The 20,301-nt window shown below is 39.0% G+C and overlaps 2 protein-coding genes across 4 annotated transcripts; one reads left to right on the plus strand and one right to left on the minus strand.

The window, feature by feature from the left end:
* Positions 1-4,920: 4,920 nt before the first annotated feature.
* Positions 4,921-12,402, plus strand: LOC103711924 (peroxisomal nicotinamide adenine dinucleotide carrier-like). 3 transcript variants are annotated; one of them, XM_026806526.2, is made up of 10 exons: positions 4,921-5,164; positions 5,266-5,448; positions 5,574-5,731; positions 6,939-6,993; positions 7,816-7,971; positions 9,476-9,544; positions 9,670-9,777; positions 9,915-9,983; positions 11,086-11,135; positions 11,931-12,402. In XM_026806526.2, the coding sequence occupies exons 1-10, from the start codon at positions 5,084-5,086 to the stop codon at positions 11,965-11,967; spliced, it is 966 nt and encodes a 321-aa protein (XP_026662327.2). In that variant the 5' UTR covers positions 4,921-5,083; the 3' UTR covers positions 11,968-12,402. The 3 variants fall into 3 exon arrangements, with proteins under 3 accessions (XP_026662327.2, XP_026662325.2, XP_026662326.2); XM_026806524.2 differs by having other exon boundaries at positions 4,923-5,164; positions 11,081-11,135; XM_026806525.2 differs by having other exon boundaries at positions 4,925-5,164; positions 5,601-5,731; positions 11,081-11,135.
* A 3,051-nt stretch (positions 12,403-15,453) lies between these two features.
* On the minus strand, positions 15,454-18,529 carry LOC103711923 (protein STICHEL-like). The gene is made up of 5 exons (XM_026806531.2): positions 17,213-18,529; positions 16,932-17,094; positions 16,623-16,808; positions 16,212-16,478; positions 15,454-16,124 (listed from the first exon to the last, which is right to left on the minus strand). Exons 1-5 carry the CDS (start codon positions 18,527-18,529, stop codon positions 15,454-15,456), a joined length of 2,604 nt encoding a protein of 867 aa, XP_026662332.2.
* Between the last annotated feature and the right edge of the window lie 1,772 nt (positions 18,530-20,301).

Below are 20,301 nucleotides of genomic sequence, written 5' to 3' on the forward strand. Positions count from 1 at the left end.
GAGAAAAGTTTGATTTTTATTTATTTTTTATTCGTTGGGGGTTGCTGACCTCGGAGGCTCTGACACGACCCTCGCGGAGAGATTATTGCCCGCGCTGCATGCTTTTTGGCGATGCATCAAAATAATCCGCGGTTGTTATTGGCTGCGCGCACGGCCACGTGGTGCACGCGGTGTACGCAATAATTTCACCCCGCGTTGCTTGCGCGTGCGTGCGTGCGTGGTGCTGGGGCGGCCTTCGTGACTTCCTCTGCCTTTCCGCCCCACTTTCACACGTCCTTTGTCCTCTAGCCTTTTGACCTCTTTCTTACCGTCCGCGGAGTTGGTATCAACTGCCTTCGTATATCTTCTGTATACTTATTTCCGCCTGTTCCTTCGCATGAATGACATCAACTTGAATGGACGGCGGATTTTGAGTTTTTGACCCGGTGAATTAACAATTTTTTTTTTATACACTAAAATGGTAGTGCGGTGGGAACGGAGATTTAATTTTACTAAAGTGGCTCAGAATCGAAACGCGCGGACCTCGATTAAATGCGAGGATCGAATGTCTTCCTGGTCTACCAGTACTTAGATGGTGCTGGTGTGACGTACTCACATGGAGATATGACTGCCATGCTAGTAGGGCTCTGCCACAGATGGGGAGGGTATGAGTAAAAAATATTCTATCTGCATCGAACACTCTCCAGCAGGAAGAGGGTCCAGTAGGGGTTGCTATGCACGTGAGGTTCTCCTCATCCTCCTCTTCCCTTTCCCCAAGCAAAATAATAATAATAATAATATTTTTTTGGTACAACAGGCAACGAATATGAGCGCAGCCAACTGAATTAAAAAAAGATGAAACAGTATTAAAGAACAGATACCAATGCAGTATAGTGGGCTGCGAAGAAAGCCACCCAATCAGCAGCGTTATTTGCCTCTCTGAAGATGTGCGAAGCTTGTGATAGTCGACACTTGGCTAAGAGTCTACGGATGTCCTAAAACAACAGTCTGAAATCAGCACCACGTCTTCGACCTCGTATCTACTCGATCACTATGGCCGAATCATCCTCAAGAAAGATGTGGTCCGCCTCCGGTCTCACATAGATAATACCCTTCTATGCAGCTCTGAGCTCGACGAAAAGTTAAGGCCCAAAAGATTTCCGCGTGTGTTATTTGAAAACAAATAAGTTAATAATTGCTATTTTTAAATTATTTGTCGAAAAGTTATGTTTACCAGAAAAATCATTATTTTTTACATAATTTTTTATTTCTTTAACATATTTGTGATTGAGCCCAGAGATTTATTTTTTAATAAATTAGAAAATAAAATATTTCAGAGAGAGAGAGAGAGAGAGAGAGAGAGAGAGAGAAGCATATTCGCACGTCTACAATCCCTCGTCAAATGCTTAGCCATAAAGATACAACCTAATCCACTAAGAATGTAATTTAATCCGTCGTTTTGTTGGCTTTTCAATAAATATGACTAGCTTGGAAAGTGATATACTTCCCATCATACCGCCAAATAACTTAAAACAGGGAGGGCAGAGGTTAATAGTTTTTAAAAATAAGTTTCATGACGTAGCTTTTAGCAATCTTCTATTCTTTATTTTTTAACATATAAAACACGGTTTGCTGGTGTCAGATTTTGAGTGGAAATCGAATTCTACTTGGTAGTCTCGTTCCATGTTGAATACGGCCGAGTTATACTCATTTGTTTGAACAAGCTTTCTTGCTATTAGATTTTCGTTCATGAAGAACGGTGTATGCAAACAAGCTTATATTTTGGAGGAGTCGCCAACAAACTTGTCTACATTCTTTCAAAGGAGTATATGATGCAGGAGAACTGCAGAAAAGAGAGAAAAGAAGGAAGAAGAAGAAAAGAGGAGAGAAAGAAGAAGATCCAAGGGCTCGGGTTACAAAATAACAAAAAAACCTCTAAAAAAAATAATTTAATAAAGATTCTAAAATAACAATATACAAACAAAGTCAATTAATATAAAATAAAATAAATTAATTCAGTCACAACAAAAGTGGCTAGACTGTTCTTCTGTAACGACCGTAGCTTTATATAATAGGTGGTCTGGTACTGATGTCGGCACGAGCACATGATTAGTAAGCTAGGTTCAAATGCACCAGCCTTGCAGTTATATTAGAAAATAAGAATCATCCGCATAAAAACCATTGATGGCAGATCTGACCCATCATTTCACCTCCGTGTGAAAAATAGAGTGCATTGTTGACTAAATGTAACCATTATCTATTTATCTACCATATATGATCAGCTTTATGAATCTCAAAAGAGTACGAAGTTCCAAATCCCCATCATATGCTCATCACAAGGATTTTTTTTATATATAAAAAAATCATACTGTTGCTGGAAATTGGACCCGGGGGCGGCCGTCGGCTGAGGAGGAGGAGCTCCGAAAGGGCTTGGCGAACGGCGGTGATCCAGCGATGTACGGCGTCCTCCGGGGGACCTGCAAAAAGCCGGTGGCCGGGCTGTCCGGCGCCTGCCCTCTGACGCTCAAGTCAGTGAGGGCAAGTGTATGAACGAAGGTAGAAGTAGTTAGGATTTTTCTTCCCCCCCTCAAAATGGAGAAATTCCTTTTTTATAGAGGGGGCTGGGTTACCTGTGATGTGATGGGGCAAACAGCCTTTCGTACAATTGGGCATGCAGTAGAAATTAATACTCGATCGTGTGAGTCAATGCTGTTACTGCAGGAGATTAGGCCAAAGCCCTCAAGCCCTTGTGGAGTCATGTCATCATTCGTAGCCAAGCGGGCTCGCCGTAAAAGGCTTGATGTCCGTAGGCAACCGAAACCATACGCTTTAATTGTTGAGCGAGCTGAGTGCCTGCAGGGGCCATACACATTAATTGTTGACGAAGACAAAGTGCGGTCTTTCGGTCGCGCCGCAGGGGGGGAATGTGACCTCAGCGCGTAAGTCGGGCGTCTTCGGGTTGGTGGAACCGTTCGGCTGCTTCCGGGTCGGAGGGGGTCTGCTCGGTCGGCCCCCGCTCGGAGGGGGTCTGCTCGGTCGGCCCCCGCTCAGAGGGGGTCTGCTCCGCCGGGCGTAGCGACATTTTCCCCCAATACATACAAATACATTCATTAAAAAAGTAAGGAAAATACTGCAACCCAAAAAATTTTTCGAGATAATTGTACATGCTTAGTCAACGGCTTTAGCTGTAGAGGCGAAAAAAACTTTATGTTGCATGTTCCAATGCCGTGCGCATGCATTTTAGGTATCCAACATACAATCTTAATAATTTATTTGGTTGTTGAGAATGTGAATGAATTTTGAAAGAGAGTGTGTCCCAAAGGATATAAGATCTACAAGCAATATTGTTATATGGATCTAAAGATCAAGGATGCACCATTCCATAATTGAACATCAATCTTTGGTTGCTAAATATATAGAGTGTGCGGCCGCTAAGACAAACACCAATTCACATAAATTTGTTAGCGAGAGAATGGAAGAAATTTCTTTTTCTGATGTTCAAGGGTAAGAAGAAAATTCAAAGAGAAAAATCCAAAGAAAAATACATGGTAAAAAAATTCCTTAAGAAGTTTGTTTTTTTATTCAAAACATTGCAATTTAGAAAAAAAAAAATAATAAGAAGGTGAGCAGTTCAAAATAACTTAATAATCATATACCTTAACCATTTTCTTAACGACTTTCAATACAATTTTTTTAAACTAAACATAAGAAAATACTCAATTTTCTTTTGTCTTCTCTTCTTTTCTTTTATTCCACCGGTTTATCTTTCGTTTCTTCTATTTGCTTAGCAATCAAACAAAGCTTTAAATTTAAGCCAGGGCAATTTGCGTATGGCCACAATCCAAATAGCTCATTTCTCTGGAACTCATGCTTCGATTTTTGCTTGTTTTCAGCACATAAATTTTATCAACATCCAAAAACCATCTCTTTCTCCCCTTCTACAATCCAATGCACACCCTTTTTTGTTATGGCTGCTGTTATAAAGCATGATAAAGCTAGATGGGACCAACTTGGAAAATAGGCTGTATAATGCTCACGGATGAGAGGCCATACAAGCTGACAGCCTAGTGCCTATTTTTCATCTTTTCCGGTGCCTAACCGTTAATACCAAACAACAAGGATTACAATTTCAATAATTCTAAATTACTCTAAAAAAATCTACCAAGTTTCATTTCGCAGAGTTTTTGGTAGGCCAGAAAGCACACTTTCTGACCTTCCTAAAGTGACGTTTGGTAAAAAAATCGAAGAGCTATTTTATCTTTGCTATAAAGCTAAAACATCTTCTCGGAAGATGTTCCAAAAATGATGCTTCTTCAGAAAAACACTTTTAGCATACACCTGAAATCTGTTTTGATTTATAAAATTTTTTCTTTATAAATCAAAATATGCATAATAAAATATTATAATTATAAAAAAATAGTTCTTAAAAATATTATACTAATAAAATATTAATATATAATAATAATTATTATAATATTTTATATTTTTATTATTGTATTATACTATAAATATTATATTATATTATATTATATCATTGATATGTTATGTTATATAATATCAAGTTATGTTATATTGCCTATACAATATCATATAACTATATTAAAATAATATAATATTATATTGTATCATATATTTATATATTAATATATATTATATTTTATTATGCTCTAATATATAATACTATGCAATATTTTTGATGATTATTTTATTATATTAAAAATATTTTTAAATTTATTTATCAAGCATTCTACGTTATTTTTAAAAATATAATTACAAAACAGTGAATATTTTTTTTTATAAAAGTTCTACTCTTTTAAAAAAAAAAAAATCTACACTTAACACTTCTACCATCAACGGTCTGCCAAACGGGGCTTAATTCATTCGTACCTTTTTAATTAGATATAGTTGGCAATAAATGCTAAGGACAAAGGAGATAAAAAGTAGGTGACGAGCAACGGACGAGCCAGCTCTTTCCCAACTCCCAACTTCTTGGTCTGGCGTGTGGACGGCGGCGTAGATGCGTGGTTGTCGCGGAAGCCGTTTCATATAACTCCCATCGCACCGCGCCGACACCGCCGACGCCGGAGGAGGATCGGAATCCATCATGTCCAACGCTTTGGCCAATGGCTTCGCCGGTGCCGGCGGAGGCATCATCGCCCAGATCATCACTTATCCCCTCCAAACCGTAACAAGCCCCCCTTTCTCTCTCTCTCTCTCTCTCTCTCGGTGTTTCTCATGCGCTCCCTCTCTTCCGTCGCTCTCCCTGACTTCATTTCGTTCTCGCAGGTAAACACTCGGCAGCAGACTGAGAGGACCGCCAAGAAGAAATCGATCGCCGCCGACGGCGCCGCCACCGCCCCGCCGGGCGGTGGAACTCTCTTCCAAATCCTCCAGGTCATCAGAACGGAAGGCTGGGGAGGACTTTACAGCGGTCTCAAGCCATCTCTCGTCGGCACAGCCGCATCGCAGGTGTATTTCCTTTTTCCCCACCTTCGATTCAGAGAATTCAATTGCAATTGCGACCCCTATTTCTTGAAAGGAAAATCTTTAAGCTTCCGCTGTCGCTGCTGCGCAGTAGACTGATTTTTACCCAGTTTGTGGTCTTTTATGGCGATGTCCAGGGCATATATTATTACTTCTACCAGGTGTTTAAGAACAGGGCGGAGGCGAGAGCGGTCGCCCGCAAGAAGAAAGGTCTCGGCGATGGCACTGTCGGCATGTTCTCCTGGCTTATTGTTGCAGCGGTTGCAGGGTGAGATCATCCTTGTCTACTGCTTTGTTATACAAGCTGCTGCTAGTTGTTTAGCTTCTCACGGGAATGCAGAATTCCGGGATGATTCAAATTGCAACAATGGGGCATATATGATAATCGATACAAGTCCTGAGATACTTAGGTGCCGATTTTTTTTTTTCACCATAAAGGAGGCAGTACTTTCCCTTTGGTTTAGGGATCGAACACAACCCATGGATCTTACCTCAGAAATTAGTGAAGTTCCTGATAGCAGAATCTCACCTGCTTGTCCTTGTCTAGGGCATTATGGAGAGTTAACACCTCATGGTTATGCGCAGTCCCTGATCTTAAGCAAACTGCTTTCCATGTTTTTCAACACCAATTCAGGCAATATATATGTGCTTTCCAAGTTTTTCGACACCAATTCGGAAATGTCTATGTCAGGTGGACTTACAACCTAAAATGTCTTAAAATTTGATGGAACATACTTAGGCATCTTAAGCAGACTGGCTGACCCCACAATCCATGGAGATACAAGGCTTGTCGGTTGAGGCTGATATACAAACTGATCCCTTTTTGATCTCCTCTTGTGAGATCCATGTGGGCGTGTGTTTGGTCCCACATTGGCTATGCACTAGTAAGATCTTGGGTACCTATACGTGGCTAAGGAATCCAAATAATACCTTTGATTAGCCTTTTTGGGAGAGATCTTGGGTTGTTACAAATGATGCCAGAGCAAACCTAGCTCATAGCCATATGGACTAGGGGATACTGCAACATGAGTCCATTTGGATTGACCATGGTTTGATCGTGGTTTTTGTGATTGGATTTGTTATACTTGTGATGAGATTTGAATAGATTTGGACTCTTAGCCCGACGAGAACATTGAAATTTAAACAAGAGGAGGATGTGAGGACCCATGAGGGTGTATATTTAGTTCCACATTGGCTATGTACTAGGTAGATCTTGGGTATTTATATAGAGCTAAGGAATCTAAATAATACCTTTCGGCTAATCTTTTTTGGTGAGATCCTAGGTTATTACACCTCTTCTGAGGATATATCGTTCTTCTTGTTTAACTTTGGAGTTAGTGCTCTTATTCTGGGAGGGGGAGTAAGCCAAGATCCTTTATGGGATTGGTCAAAATAATTTTAACATAGCTATATTCCCTAAAAGGAGAATCTATTTGTTTATTGCTGACTATTGGTCTCTGTTTATGGTTTTACAGGTCAGTGAATGTCCTACTGACTATTCCGATATGGGTTCTTGTGACTCGTATGCAGGTACGTCAGGAACTAAGTTCATGTATGATCTACGATCATGTGTATTCTCCATGGGCGCCAACCCAAAAACAATGCTACCATATTGGCATAGCGATGTGGATCACCGTAGACAACTAATATTTTTTAACATACTTTCTAGTGTCTATAACCAATTTTCCCTCCAATGTTGAAATATTATACATAATCATGCCTGGAAAGCATCATCTTAGGGTCATCTAAGCCATAACCAAATTGAACTTCAAGGAATAAGACTATTTCGGAGAATATTGTTGAAGATTTGTTTGCTGTGTTTGCTAAGTCAACAGCTACTTTAGGTTTCCATTCAAAGTGGGTGCTTGCCCTGATGGATTACACAATGCTGAAGCAATCAGCTGTAAGTGGTTTTTACATGCTGAATTCTTCTGTTATTAGGGGAATTCAGCAAATCTAAAATCTGATCGCCATCTTCAGGTTTGAAATCAAATTTTGAGATCTTTCAAATCACTAACTCTATTCCAAATGAGTGTAAATATTTGACACTCTCGATTTTTTTGTAACATGCTCTCTATTGCCCATATGGATCTCATCATGCATTATGTTTTCTCTATTACCATGTGGTATTCACTTATGCTTTTATATTTCATTTAAGGCTGTCATAATCTCATGGGATTTTGTTCATGGTTAGTTCCAAATATGTTGTATGAATATACCGACTGGTCTAAGTGATGAACAGCCAAATGCAAGTCAATCTTAAGTCAATATCCATTCCTTCTGTTACTAATAATCATAGCTTTAAAATTAACATAGTAAGATATAATTGTCATACTTCTTTGTTTCTGTCAGACTCATACACAAGCAGAAAGAAAAATCATGGAGGCTAAGAGGGAGGCTATTCTGATGGAAGCATCTGATGCTGATGCCACTGATATTGAAACTCTTAAGGAAAAGTTGTCTGAACTTGATTCAGTCAAACCTCGTCCCTATGGAACCTGTCATGCGGTTGGTATATCATACATATTAATATGTGTCTGTATACTTCTAGACATCTTTTGTATGTATTTAAGTTAGAATCATTACCCTTTCTATATTGCATGGAATTTGTCAATGCTTTATTACTTAATGTAAGCTCTAGAAGTAATAGAGACTATGCATGGAATCCATACCTTGATATCACTATTGGCCTTCGAACATGAATACACACATTTAGAATAATCCTTGACTATTCAAATTCTTATCAGCCTTACAGATCTTCCAATCACCTTCCAAGGACCAAGTTTTCCAAAACTGAGAGTTATATAGATACATTGTTGTTGTTTCGCACTTTTATTTGGCTTTAACTTACATGGGAGACCTTATTGGGGTCCTACGCTACACATGCCTTTAGCAAATTTTCTCTTCCAATCTCTAGTAAGCTGCTTCTCAAGCTTCAAACTCTTGGTTGCACTCCAAGTCCATGTATTTCATGTTTTGCAACTGGTAACATACCTGTTGCATCTCAGAGATATGCTAGCCCAAAACCGTGTATTATATGCAAGTTCAGTGTCCAAGGGAAAGCAATATTTTATGTCTAATGATCCTTAAAGCAATAGAAAATTATCGATACTACAAACTCAGATTACATAAGTACAGGTTTACTGGTTTACATGCTTCTGAGACCTCAGTAAACAGAATGCACCAACTATTCATATCATTTATTTGGTTAAAAAAAGAAACGTTATAGAGAGCTTGTCTTGCTCTACAACATCATCCTGCAAAGTTGTTGTTTTTTTTTTTTTTTTTTTTTTTTGGTTGACATCAAAATGGGGTCGGCTATGGACCAAAACACTAAGTTGCGAAGGATTTATGGAATGATTGGGTAGATCTTTTGACCAATTATCACAAGACGTCAACCCTTAAAGAACATGTGCCAATATCTTGACCAATGCAACTTTAGGTGGGACAGGAGCCTGCCATCAAGACTTAGAAGACTAGTTGAGATATGAGGAAATCTACCTTATTGGTTGCATATAGTACTCATGCAGCTTAGGAGCAATCCTTTTTAATATCCTTTCAAAGAGCTTGATAAAGAGGAAAGGTGGTCTGATCAATATGGAAATACTTTCCTCTCCGAGGCACAAAATATAAGAATATGGTAAAATTGAAACACAATCCCTTTTGCAATAGAGAAGCTGGTCGACAGCATAACCTTTCCTTATCACCCTATTCGCTTTCATAATCTTTCCCTTTTGCAAGAGGGAAGCTGGTCAGCAGCAAAACCTTTCCTGATCACTCTATACACTATCATAATCTTGTACCTCCATTCACAAGGTTGCAAGGACCAAAAAAAAAAAAACATTTTATGGATTTACCAAATAGAAACCTCCTGAATTGTTTTGCTAGATTCTCTGACTCTATTACAAGTGGCCCTGTTTTGGGAGTCCTTGGGATAATACTTTGAAACTTCCCTTTGCTTTCAATTAATGTTCTTTCTTCAGCTAGCTAACTTGGTCAATCAATTGGACAGGCATGGGAGGTTTACAATGAAGCAGGCATAAAAGGATTCTGGAAAGGACTCATGCCAACACTTATCATGGTCAGCGTCCTTAATTGACTGATGGCACAGAATCTAAATCTAAATCTCATGTTTTATGGAAGTGTTAATTCTAAATAAGAGTTATCATAAGCAGCTAACTATTTTGAAGCATATTGTATTGATAGGTATGCAATCCATCAATCCAATTTATGATTTATGAAACCTCATTAAAGCGCCTTCAGTCAAAGCATTCTGAAAACAAGCGTGGGATGAAAAATATCACTCCCTTCGAGGTATATCTAACTGTTTGAACCACCAGTTGGCTGGATTCTATGATTGATGAAGGGCTTGATCTCTTCCCCCTTGTAGTCATCTTTGTATTAAACTAGACAGGCAATGTAATTATTCAAAAAAGTCGCTTTGGGAGCAGGTATTCTTGTTGGGGGCACTGGCGAAATTGGGAGCAACAGTTTCAACATATCCTTTGTTAGTTGTGAAGGTATACTTAGATCTTTGGTCATTTTATATATTTATTTGAAGTATTAAGAATAGTGCAGTACTTGAAAGTTTTATATGCATTAAATGTCATAGTGTAAGGAGTAGTACAGCATCCAAATCTAAATTTGTGAATTAGGTAGGGAGTTGCCAAAACTCAATCAAAGCAAAAGAGAACTTTGGGAGCTTTCCATTACTGTTGACATGTTACATGATCTATAAGGTCCAATCAAACCAATAATCATGATAAATTTCTGTCAGTTTTTGTTTCTTGTAAGCTTCACTTCATTTTTTACTGATTCAAGTGAATATGTGATTCAAGCGAGTGAAGTTGCAAGATCCATGTGAAAGTAATAGAGAAATAAAAAAAATTAAAGAATATAGGAGATCTTGGAAAAATATCATATATATATATATATATAGTATCATAATATTGTTATTGGCAATCTCTCTTATTAGGGATTAGAGTAATGGATTTCAATGTTTTTATCTCTTCTTTTTTTCTAATGGACTCCTACTCCAAAAAAAGGGGAAAAAAGAGAGAAAGAAGAAGAAATAATGCCAGCTATTTTAATTCAATAATGATTTTTTACTTTTTTAAGAAGTGGTAAAAACCAAAAGAGAGGCGCTAGAGATTTCAAAGGAAAAGAAAGGAAGGGCCAAACTAACTCTAGTCTTCAGCAGTGGTTAAACAGTTCTCTCATTATTGGAACAATAGGATCAAGGACAGTCTCACCTTTTGTTAAAGAATTAGAATAATATTTATGCCATATATTATATAAAACACGCATATATACTCTGACCTGTGAATTGCTTCCGATGGAGGTTGTTTGCACCTTAAGGTTTATAGCTAAAGACCAAGAAATAGTGTGATATTGGAAAAAATATATTATTTATGGGCATAATGTTAGCCATTTAGTGATGTGGAGTGATGAAAGGTGAGTGTTCTTGGAGTCTTCGTGGAAATTATTTAATGTCTTAGCTTTATGTATTGGTTCTGGTTCAGAAATTGTATTAACTATATTGTTTTTTGCATGTCTTGCTTTTCTTATTTCTCAATTTCTTGTGTAAATGATTTTTATAATTTTAATCTCAATGCAGTCCAGGCTACAAGCAAAACAAGAAATCGGCAGGAATGTCATGTTAAGATATACAGGTAAGTTTTCTGTTTATTTGATGAGCAAGCCAGTCAACTGTCATAGAATTCTCCTGTTTGTTGCATTATCCTGAAGTGGATAACTTGAGACTTTTATATTATCTTTGAGCATTAGCCTTCTTGGTTTCATGTTGAGTTTGTCTGACATTAGCAGGGACGTTGTGACTGCACATGTGCAGGATATGGGCTTGTTGCTTGTCAATTAATGATATAATTACGAGACCTAACCACATTCTTGGAAGGCCAGATTTGCCATGTGCTAAAACTCTGTTGGTAGATCTATGAAACTTACTCTCAAATTGCCATATCTTAGAACAGAAGTGCTAATAATTGTGCCTAAAATCTCGGGCAGTCAAGTCTGGGCTGTTACATGCGTTTGGACCTCTGATTCAGTTCAGTTAATGTGCAATGCTTGCCCAGTTCATTATTTGTTCCTGGCTTCCTAATTCTTGATTGTTCTCATGAATTAAATGAATGTAATCAATACAAGTTCACTGAGTTGGTGGTTTAAAGCAGGCATTAAACCTAACTGCAAGCCACCAAGTAGGAGACCTGGACTACCTCATTGCATGTCATAGTGTTTGCTTTTATATGATGCTATAGCTGCATTGTTTCCGTAAGAACTGTACTGAAGTATGAGATTTATCACAAAATTGTACTCTGATTCTTGTCAATGAAATAATGTCTGCTTTAGAATAACAGATAAGCAGTGAACTTTCTTCATTTTGTCTTGCCATGGGGGAAACAATAATAAGCTTTCTCTACTACAAAAATAATAAGTTTTCTCTACTACAGGTACTCTGGATGCAATAATAAAGATGATCCAGTATGAAGGACTGTATGGATTTTATAAAGGGATGGGCACAAAGATTGTACAGAGTGTTTTTGCAGCATCAGTTCTTTTCATGGTAAAGGAAGAGTTGGTCAAGGCAATTCTTTTCCTTACTGATGAGAGCAGGAAAATCCTGTTAACTTTTGGGAAGCGATAAACAGTCAGTAGGAAACATGTTGCTTCCATCTTGGGTTGTCTCATGGCTGACGTTCTGATTGGTAGTAAAAAAAAAGGATGATAAAAGATGGTGCATTTCTATTATGTGTTCTAGGATATATTGCCATTATTACACTCATAAAATAAACGTACATTTTGAATTTATCTGCTTATAAGCATGTTTGTTGCTTTGAAGTGTAATTTATCAAGGCTTATACACAGTTATTTTTTAATCCTTTTGAGGATGAAACATATCATATTGCAGGTGTTATTTAGTAAGTTTGCCTCCAACTTTAAGAATCAGTTGGTGTACATAATGATTTGTGTTAGAATCAAGCAGGGATTTTAAAGCAATTAATCTCGATGCCTAGTAAATGTACTATTAACACCTCTATGGTTGAATTCTTAAACCATCCTCTTATACCAGTGGTGCATGCACATACACATTCTTAAACCAACCTCTATTGTTGATTTGGAGTTTTTTTGCCTCTATATAACATTGACATGATAAGGCTTGCCATATTTTGAAGGATATTGCCAATTAGGAATGATGAGCTGACTTCTTAGATCCAGTGCTTGTTTGGGTTACTTAGTTTCTGATAAACTTGACCGCTATTGAGTGACTAAATCTCTTGCATCGATTTTTGGAGCCATATCCAGTATCTGTCTGTGATTTCCACCTGATGAACGCATTCCAGGTGCCAAGGTTTTTAACATTTTGGTGCAACCTTTTGCATTAACTTCCAGATCTACGAGTACTTTCCTGACAGATATGTTAAGCTTGTAAGGTTTCATTGCCCAGTCACATTTTCAGATGACTTTATGTTGAGAAATTGTTTTAAAATCATTCATCATTTGTTTGCATTATGCACCAGCAAATAACCACTGAGGGGCTTGCACACAGGAAAAGTCAATTAGGTGCTTGTAGTAATTTATAAACTATGTAAGTAATCGCAAGATTAGACAACTAACTTGCCTAAAGTTCCAACTTCTGAGGATAATTGCTTAAATCTCTCACTGTCGTATACAAACAATAAGAGGTTAGTGTGTTAATGTTTTTGTACCATGTGTTTACACCTAAAAATTAATTGATCATCGACCAATTATAATAAGTGACCAATAAGAGGCTTGTATTGACCAATGATTTAATTAATTATTTGTGTTTTGACGCATGGAAAGCTCAAGGTTGGCCACTTTTTACTTATATAAGAGGCTACATTTGGGTGGTTGATTGCTGGAACTTTTCAATTTTGAGGAGGGTTTGGCACTGCATTTTCTTTTATAAAGTTGTGCCCTAGAGTCTATACATTGGCTTTGGAGAGCTGGCTGATTATATCGTGTTGAAATCCTCGATCTCATTGTCTTATTCTACGTTTGGAAGAGAACTGTTTGGTGCTGAGATTGAGAATTTTGTTTTGATCCTACATAGAGTGGTTTGTTTGTATTAACTTCGAAAGGGCAGCTGTTGTTGCTTGGATTGTGTGGTCGTACTCCATATAATGTTCCATGACTTATCCTTTATTCTCTCCATTTTTTTGCCCTAAGCTTGATGCTAATGATGGAGTCTTACTACTGATCCAAGACAATTGCTTTCTTAGTTGCTTGATTGGTACCATAACTATTATCATAACCATCTGGCATTTTCCAAATTATTTGGGGTTGGCTTTGCGGATACTCATTCACCATGTTTCCTATTTAGGGTTATGGTATATAGTGTAATTGGAAGAATGTCAGCATAGATGACACCTGCAACTCGCAAGTGTATGTTCTATGTGCCTTTGAAGTTTGAATCACACCATGATTCCTCATTTCTCTGCTAGCTACATATGAACCAATTTATCATTATGTTTAGGCTGGTGGCATTCAAGTTGATATTCCTCTTTCTTTCTCTTGTTGATTATGGATGCCTGCCATCTTATGCTGATGGAAAGTTTCTTTGACTTTTGGACCAGTGCTGATGGCATTGATTCCAGCTTATTTACTTGTTGAACTAACTACCAAGTTATCATGGATGCCTATCCTCCTAAAAGTTTTTGAGCTCTCTCTTAAACTGATTACAAGTCATTGATGCAATGATGTGACTGATAAGCAATATGTGTTGTCTTTACTTACAAACTGGCTTTGAACTTTTAATATCATCATATTGTTTACATTTTATAATATGTGATGTTATTTTAAGAAAACAAGCATATATTCTAAAAAATTGACCTGTTTTTACTTTGAAAAAAGTAAATCCATTATGGCCATTCAATAACAGATTTGTTTTTTGTTCCCTCTTATCTTAGCTCTTATTAGCAGGACACTGACACTTATGGTGGCTCATCCATTTCAGAATCTCTTAGGAAACTTGTTGATGCACCCACTTCCTACGTATTTCCTTGTTCATTTTTTTAAGAATTCAGTTTCCCCATACCCGCAACCTAATCCGCTCCTGCACCTGCACCTGCTTGTGGTAACTAAAATCTGTCAGCAATCTGATGTTCCATTTCTGTAAGCCCTTATAAGCTGGCGGTTAAGGATCTTCTGCCGTGCATTACATGTAACCACATGTTTCTGTTCCTGGTTATTTCTTTTAAGTCATTGATGTTTTGGTTTGCCTCATGATGATTAATTCTATAAGATTGTCATAAGTTAGTATTATAATTTGGGATTCATGTGGAGAGTTTAGGCACCATTTACACTTTTCTGCTTTTATTGTTAAACTGACATCCATTTTTGATCTAAACTCAAGTTTATATATCTTGCATTTGAATCAACGTACATAACTGCTTAACAAGACACTGCAAGATTCAATTAACATGCTCAGCATTCAATAAGACACTGCAACTATAGGAGCTGCATGGCTGGATTTTGTGTTATGATGAAGAATGTGATGAAGTTGGAGGAGTCTTCCTTGGATACTTTTGGGCCTTTTTAGCTTTGTTGTTTGTAATGCTGGGATCTTTGCATGGATTAATCCATTTGCGCATATGCCTATTAGTTGTGAACCCCCTTATGCTGTTGTTCACCTTCAGTTTCCACAGCAGAATTTGTATATCAGGAGCAAGTTTCTAGCTTAGTTAATTTATAGCTGCAAAATGAGATCTTACCATTGTTTCACCCCTGCAAAACCTCTCAGTGCAACTCCAAAAGTGATTCAGATCCCTGCGCAAAAGACAATGGCTGCTTTAGTATTCTTATGCAATTTTGAGAAATATGGTGGTCATGTACCACCACTGTGAATCGAATCTGAGACCTCTTCCAAAGGGGAGAGGATGCCTACCAGCTGCATAGGTTGTGTTGACATTCTTATGTAATTCTTACTTATGACATCTCAAAAATGCCCATTACTTACATGTATTTCATGCTGTTGCTTTGTTGTTTCAGCTTTAAAAGGTCCTTGTAGAGCTTTGAATTCTTTGCATGCATCTGTATATCTGCTTTTGCTTCCTCAAACAACAAATCCTGGCTGTATGGCTCAACGCTTGCATCTCCCTGTTGTATTGATGATATCGACAGCCATCTCTGCTTATAGGAGGCCATTTCAGGATCTTTGATGAGACTATCTCCACATCCTTCAGTCAAGTGACCAGAGATATGAGGTATCTCTGGACTCCAGGCTATGCTTTCTCTGATTATTCTGCTAATATGTTTTTCTTTGTGGGCTTGCATTTGCCTGCTGTTCTGCAGTTTTGTGGACCTCCAATTACTGTTCAATGTACACCCAGAATTCTGGCTCATGCTTCGTTTCAGAACAAGCCCTCTGCCATCCAGGCTACTGGATGGTCTGGATATTTGAAGAAATTGTGTTCTCTGTTTTTGGGTACAATCTGGGGCTTGCTTTTCATTGTAAGTTGTGGATTTTGTACTCACAAATTCTAGCTGTGTTGGTTCATGACTGATATTCACAGTGACCGGGCATCCAAGAGCAGCTTTAAGGGCATTTGAGATGGATTCTTCAGACTTTTCAGCTGCTAGTTTATCTTCTGAGTTCTTGAACATTAAGTGCAATATGGCTTCGCCTGTCAAGAGTGGTGTACAAATAACTGATAAGTGAGAAGTCCCATAGGAGATTATGGAGTTGCTTCAGTTTGGCAGAAGTGCATTACCTCTTGAGACAGTTAGTGATACAAGCTTCCCTTTCTGGTTCAAGAATTCTGCTAGGACTTTATCCTGGATCCTCTCTAGGATGCTGTGCCATACTTCCTCCACATCAATTCTTTTGAAACTTTCTTTCAGGTTATCAGCATTAGTACTTTGTTCTGGCACTGAATTAGGGGCATGATGCCTGACCGCATTGCTGTCAATGTGATCAGAGGGTCCAGGCTTGTTGATATCTGTCCCATCCGACATGCATGCTGTGTCAGAACTGTCTCCTGCAAGCATGTTGAATGTTGGACACCCATTCACTACATGTAGCAAATTATATGGTATTTGCCTCGAAACTTTCTTTGGAATGAGTGTACAAGCTTAAGAGGACCAGTGATCTTCCACATGATTTGTTAATGTGAAGAGAATACCTGCTAGGGTTGTCTCTTTAGGCAGTATGATATCTGAAGAACTGCCACTGAAGCTGTCCCCCGATGCAATCTGCAGTAGAGCAGCAGTAGCCCAGGTGGTGTGGTTGCATGGAGAGATAATCAGCTGCTTCTCAGTTTCCGTAAGTATTTTCAAAGCTCGACACAATCTCTCTGGTTGGTTATCCCCTGCAACAAAGTGTAGTTTGTGAACCGGAGATATCCAGTGACTGAAAAGGAAAATATAGGTAACTAGTTGTGACTGAGTTTGCATTTTTCTCTTATCCTGTGATGTTGCCAATGGAGAAGTACCAGCTAGAATTTCCATTACAAGAGAAGCTAACTGAGACACAAGATCCTGTGGTTCAACGCCGAGTGCGATCAGATCCCTAGTGCATCTCATTGTCTCCAGGGAATTGCCAACAAGTGCTGCCTCAAGTAAGTGACTTAGCTGGTCATGTGAAACCAGACCCACCTATGAATAGACAATTTCAGATAAGAATGGAACAGTTAAACAAATAAGCAGCAGCATTGGGATAATTCGCTAATAGCAGCTTGACAATAGATGATAGAAAGTGGCTAAGGGTACAAACTAGTTTTTGAACCATAGAAGTGGTGATGCATTGTCCAAGAAGTGCTAGCTGATCCAGCAAGATCTCAGCTTCCCTGAGACTTCCATCAGCTTTTATGGCCACTAGTTGCAGAGCATCCTTGCTGATTTTAATTCCCTCATGAGATGCGATTGTTGCCAGTTTCTGTGCGATGTCACTGTCTTTGAGCTTGGCAAAAGCAAATTTCTGACATCGAGATGAGACTGTTCTAGGAATGGCTTTTGCATCCTCTGTTATCAAAATTACAACTAGGGAACCATCACAATTCTCCTCTTCTATCATTTCCAGCAGTTCTCGCCAGGAATATTCTGCCAGAGAATGACACTCATTGATGATGAAAACCTTGAAGCCAGGAAATGTCTGCACGAATGTAGTGCCCTCAAGTAGGGTTCTTATGTTTTCAAGAGCAGAATTTTTATTTCCAGAGCGCAGCTCTGCTGTATACAGGCTTCGGGAACAACTGGTGCATTTCCAGCATGGCTTGGAAGGAGAAAGAGACTCACAGTTCAAAGCTATGCTAAAAATCTTGGCGGTGGATGTTTTGCCGGTCCCACTGGGTCCATGGAAGATATAGAGAGGTGAGACCCTTTTCGTCTGGATGGCATTTGAGAGTGCTTTGACCACCATCTCATTGCCAATGATCTCCTCAAATACCTTGGGCTGGTACTTGTGGCTTAGGCCTGGATTGCACACCTTGCTAGGACCTCTGCTGTCTCCATCAACAGAGGCCCTGTGACCTTCTTGGTTTTTGCTTGGCAAGGCCTGTGGGACGCTGGAGTCCGTCATGGTATCGCCTCTAATAATGTGATCGATATCTTTGCCTGAACAGACTGGTCTATCAAAGGAAATGAATCGGCTCTCCTCTTTGGTTGAGATGCTCTGCTGCTCTGCAATTTTTGCTGCTGACTTATGATGGCATTGCTGGCTCAATTCATCAGTAGATGATCTTCCTTTCAGATCTGCGGGCACCTCCTTTCTGCTGATGATCGCCATCGGCATCCCTGACCACTGCTTCATTGGATGTTTACTGCAGCAGGCTCCTTCATTTCGTGGTGACCTGTGGCCATTGCTCACAGAATACTCCTGCCCTGCTTGCAAGGAATGCAAGACATCCACCTGCTGTGATGCAAAGTGTTTAGAGAGGGATGGGTGGTGGCAGCTGTGGCTATTGTTGGATTTGGAGTGGTGTCTCCCAGTTGAGCTGCTCCGAGATCGACGTGGCAGGCCGATCCTTTCCGACCATTCTGCTCTATCATTTGTCTTCTGCTGCCGCTTGACAATTTGTTGTTCAGCAGCCATTGATACCCTGCAGGTTATAAGTACCAATCCTATATTTGTTTCTACCCTTTTTCTCCTATATCACAGTAGTGACTAGCAGAGATTGGGAATGAGAAAAGATCGGCTAAGTTCCGACCGTGTTGAAGGGTAGAAGGAGCATGATTCTCAATGAAGGTTGAGCTGCTGAGATAAATGTCTCTGCCGGCCAGCCTAAATGATCAAATTCCAACTGAGCAATGCATCAAGGTGTCCACCGAGGAGAGGATGGGCGAGTTTGTTAGTTTTTTTGGCCGGCAGAAACATTGTTTACCAATCCAGCAATCGGTGTCAACTTCCCTACTCATCCTATTATCACCATCATCTTTATATTATAGTAGTCTCAATCATCACTGCAGTCTTCCGTCAGACCACAGTAGTTTCTTACAATATGACCGGGTTGGTTTGTTCCCAAAAAGATAGACGATCATTTTGTTTGTTCCGCCATGGGTGAGTTTTAAACGATGGATAGCATCCATTGCTCATTGTGTCTATTAGTATTGCTGATGATGATTCCAGCAATATCCCCATTAAAATGGACGGTAGCAAAGGAGAAGGCATTTAAAACTGGGAAGTCAATGGGTGTGTATGTTGAAAGAGAGGTGTCTACCGTTCCTCCTCCACTGAGTTGTCTTCTTTCTTTTGACTCTATTAGCTGTGTTCATACAAAATTAGTATGAGCGGCTGTTGTACCAAAAAAGAGAAAGACAGGTGGGGCGGGCCGAGGTCGCACGGTGACCAGGAACCACCAGTGAATAAATGATTCAGAAACTCACCATTGAGAGCGGAGGGCACCGCGAGGGTTGGTGAGACTGCAGTTTTGGAACCTTTTGTTTTCCTTCGTCCAAATGGTGGAGGGGGGTGTAGAACCTATGCCATCTTTTTCTGTTTCCGTGTGTCTTCTTTACATCTGGGAGAGTTTTTGTGGAACTTGATTGAGGCCTCTCTTCATTTAGGTTAGCCTCTCTGCTTCTTATTAGGAGGGAACATTAAATGACTTGGTAGGAACTCAAGCTGTTAAATGAATGGATGGTTGTTTCCTTCTTGCCATATTGCCATGGGAGCATGCAGACGACACTCTTTTTAATCGCTTGGTGCTCTGGTGTAGAACTTACAATCAATCAGTTATGCATGAGATGTATGATAATTTGCATATCGCTTCGGCACAAGCATCAACTATCGGTCCCTGTAACTTATGTTAATAATATGTGACTTATGTTGCTTCATTGGATTGTTAAAATGGTTTGATCAGTGTTGGATTTCCCATTCATTGGATTGTTAAAATGATCTGATGAGTGTCGGATCTCCCATTTGAGAAACAGCTGATGGAGAGGACATCTTATCATTGTTATCCAAGTTACACCATTATGATGGATCGTCGCCACCTGGTTAGCAAGTGTTTCAAATCCCTCTCTAGGGCTCCTGGGTTCTTGTTTAATTATCTTAAATTTAAAAACAAACTCCAGATAGATGCCAGGTAAAAATTTTATATATTGCATACTATCGTTTTATGATACAATATCTTTTATGATATAATTAGATAGTTGATTTGTATATCTTTAGTACTGTTTGTGTTAGAATTATTGTTGACCTGAAAAATCTAATGGATGATAATTAATACTCTATCTAATTCGATCCAACTTGAATAGAATTGGATTAGGTTTAGATTCGTTGTTTTTTTAACTAGATTCATTCCTCATCCAACCCAACTCACTTTATAGCCTTAGCAGTGAGGCTGCAGCACTTTTAGTTGGTCA

Source organism: Phoenix dactylifera, chromosome 11 (assembly GCF_009389715.1).
Source record: "Phoenix dactylifera cultivar Barhee BC4 chromosome 11, palm_55x_up_171113_PBpolish2nd_filt_p, whole genome shotgun sequence".
In the NCBI taxonomy this organism is placed as follows: Eukaryota; Viridiplantae; Streptophyta; class Magnoliopsida; order Arecales; family Arecaceae; genus Phoenix; species Phoenix dactylifera.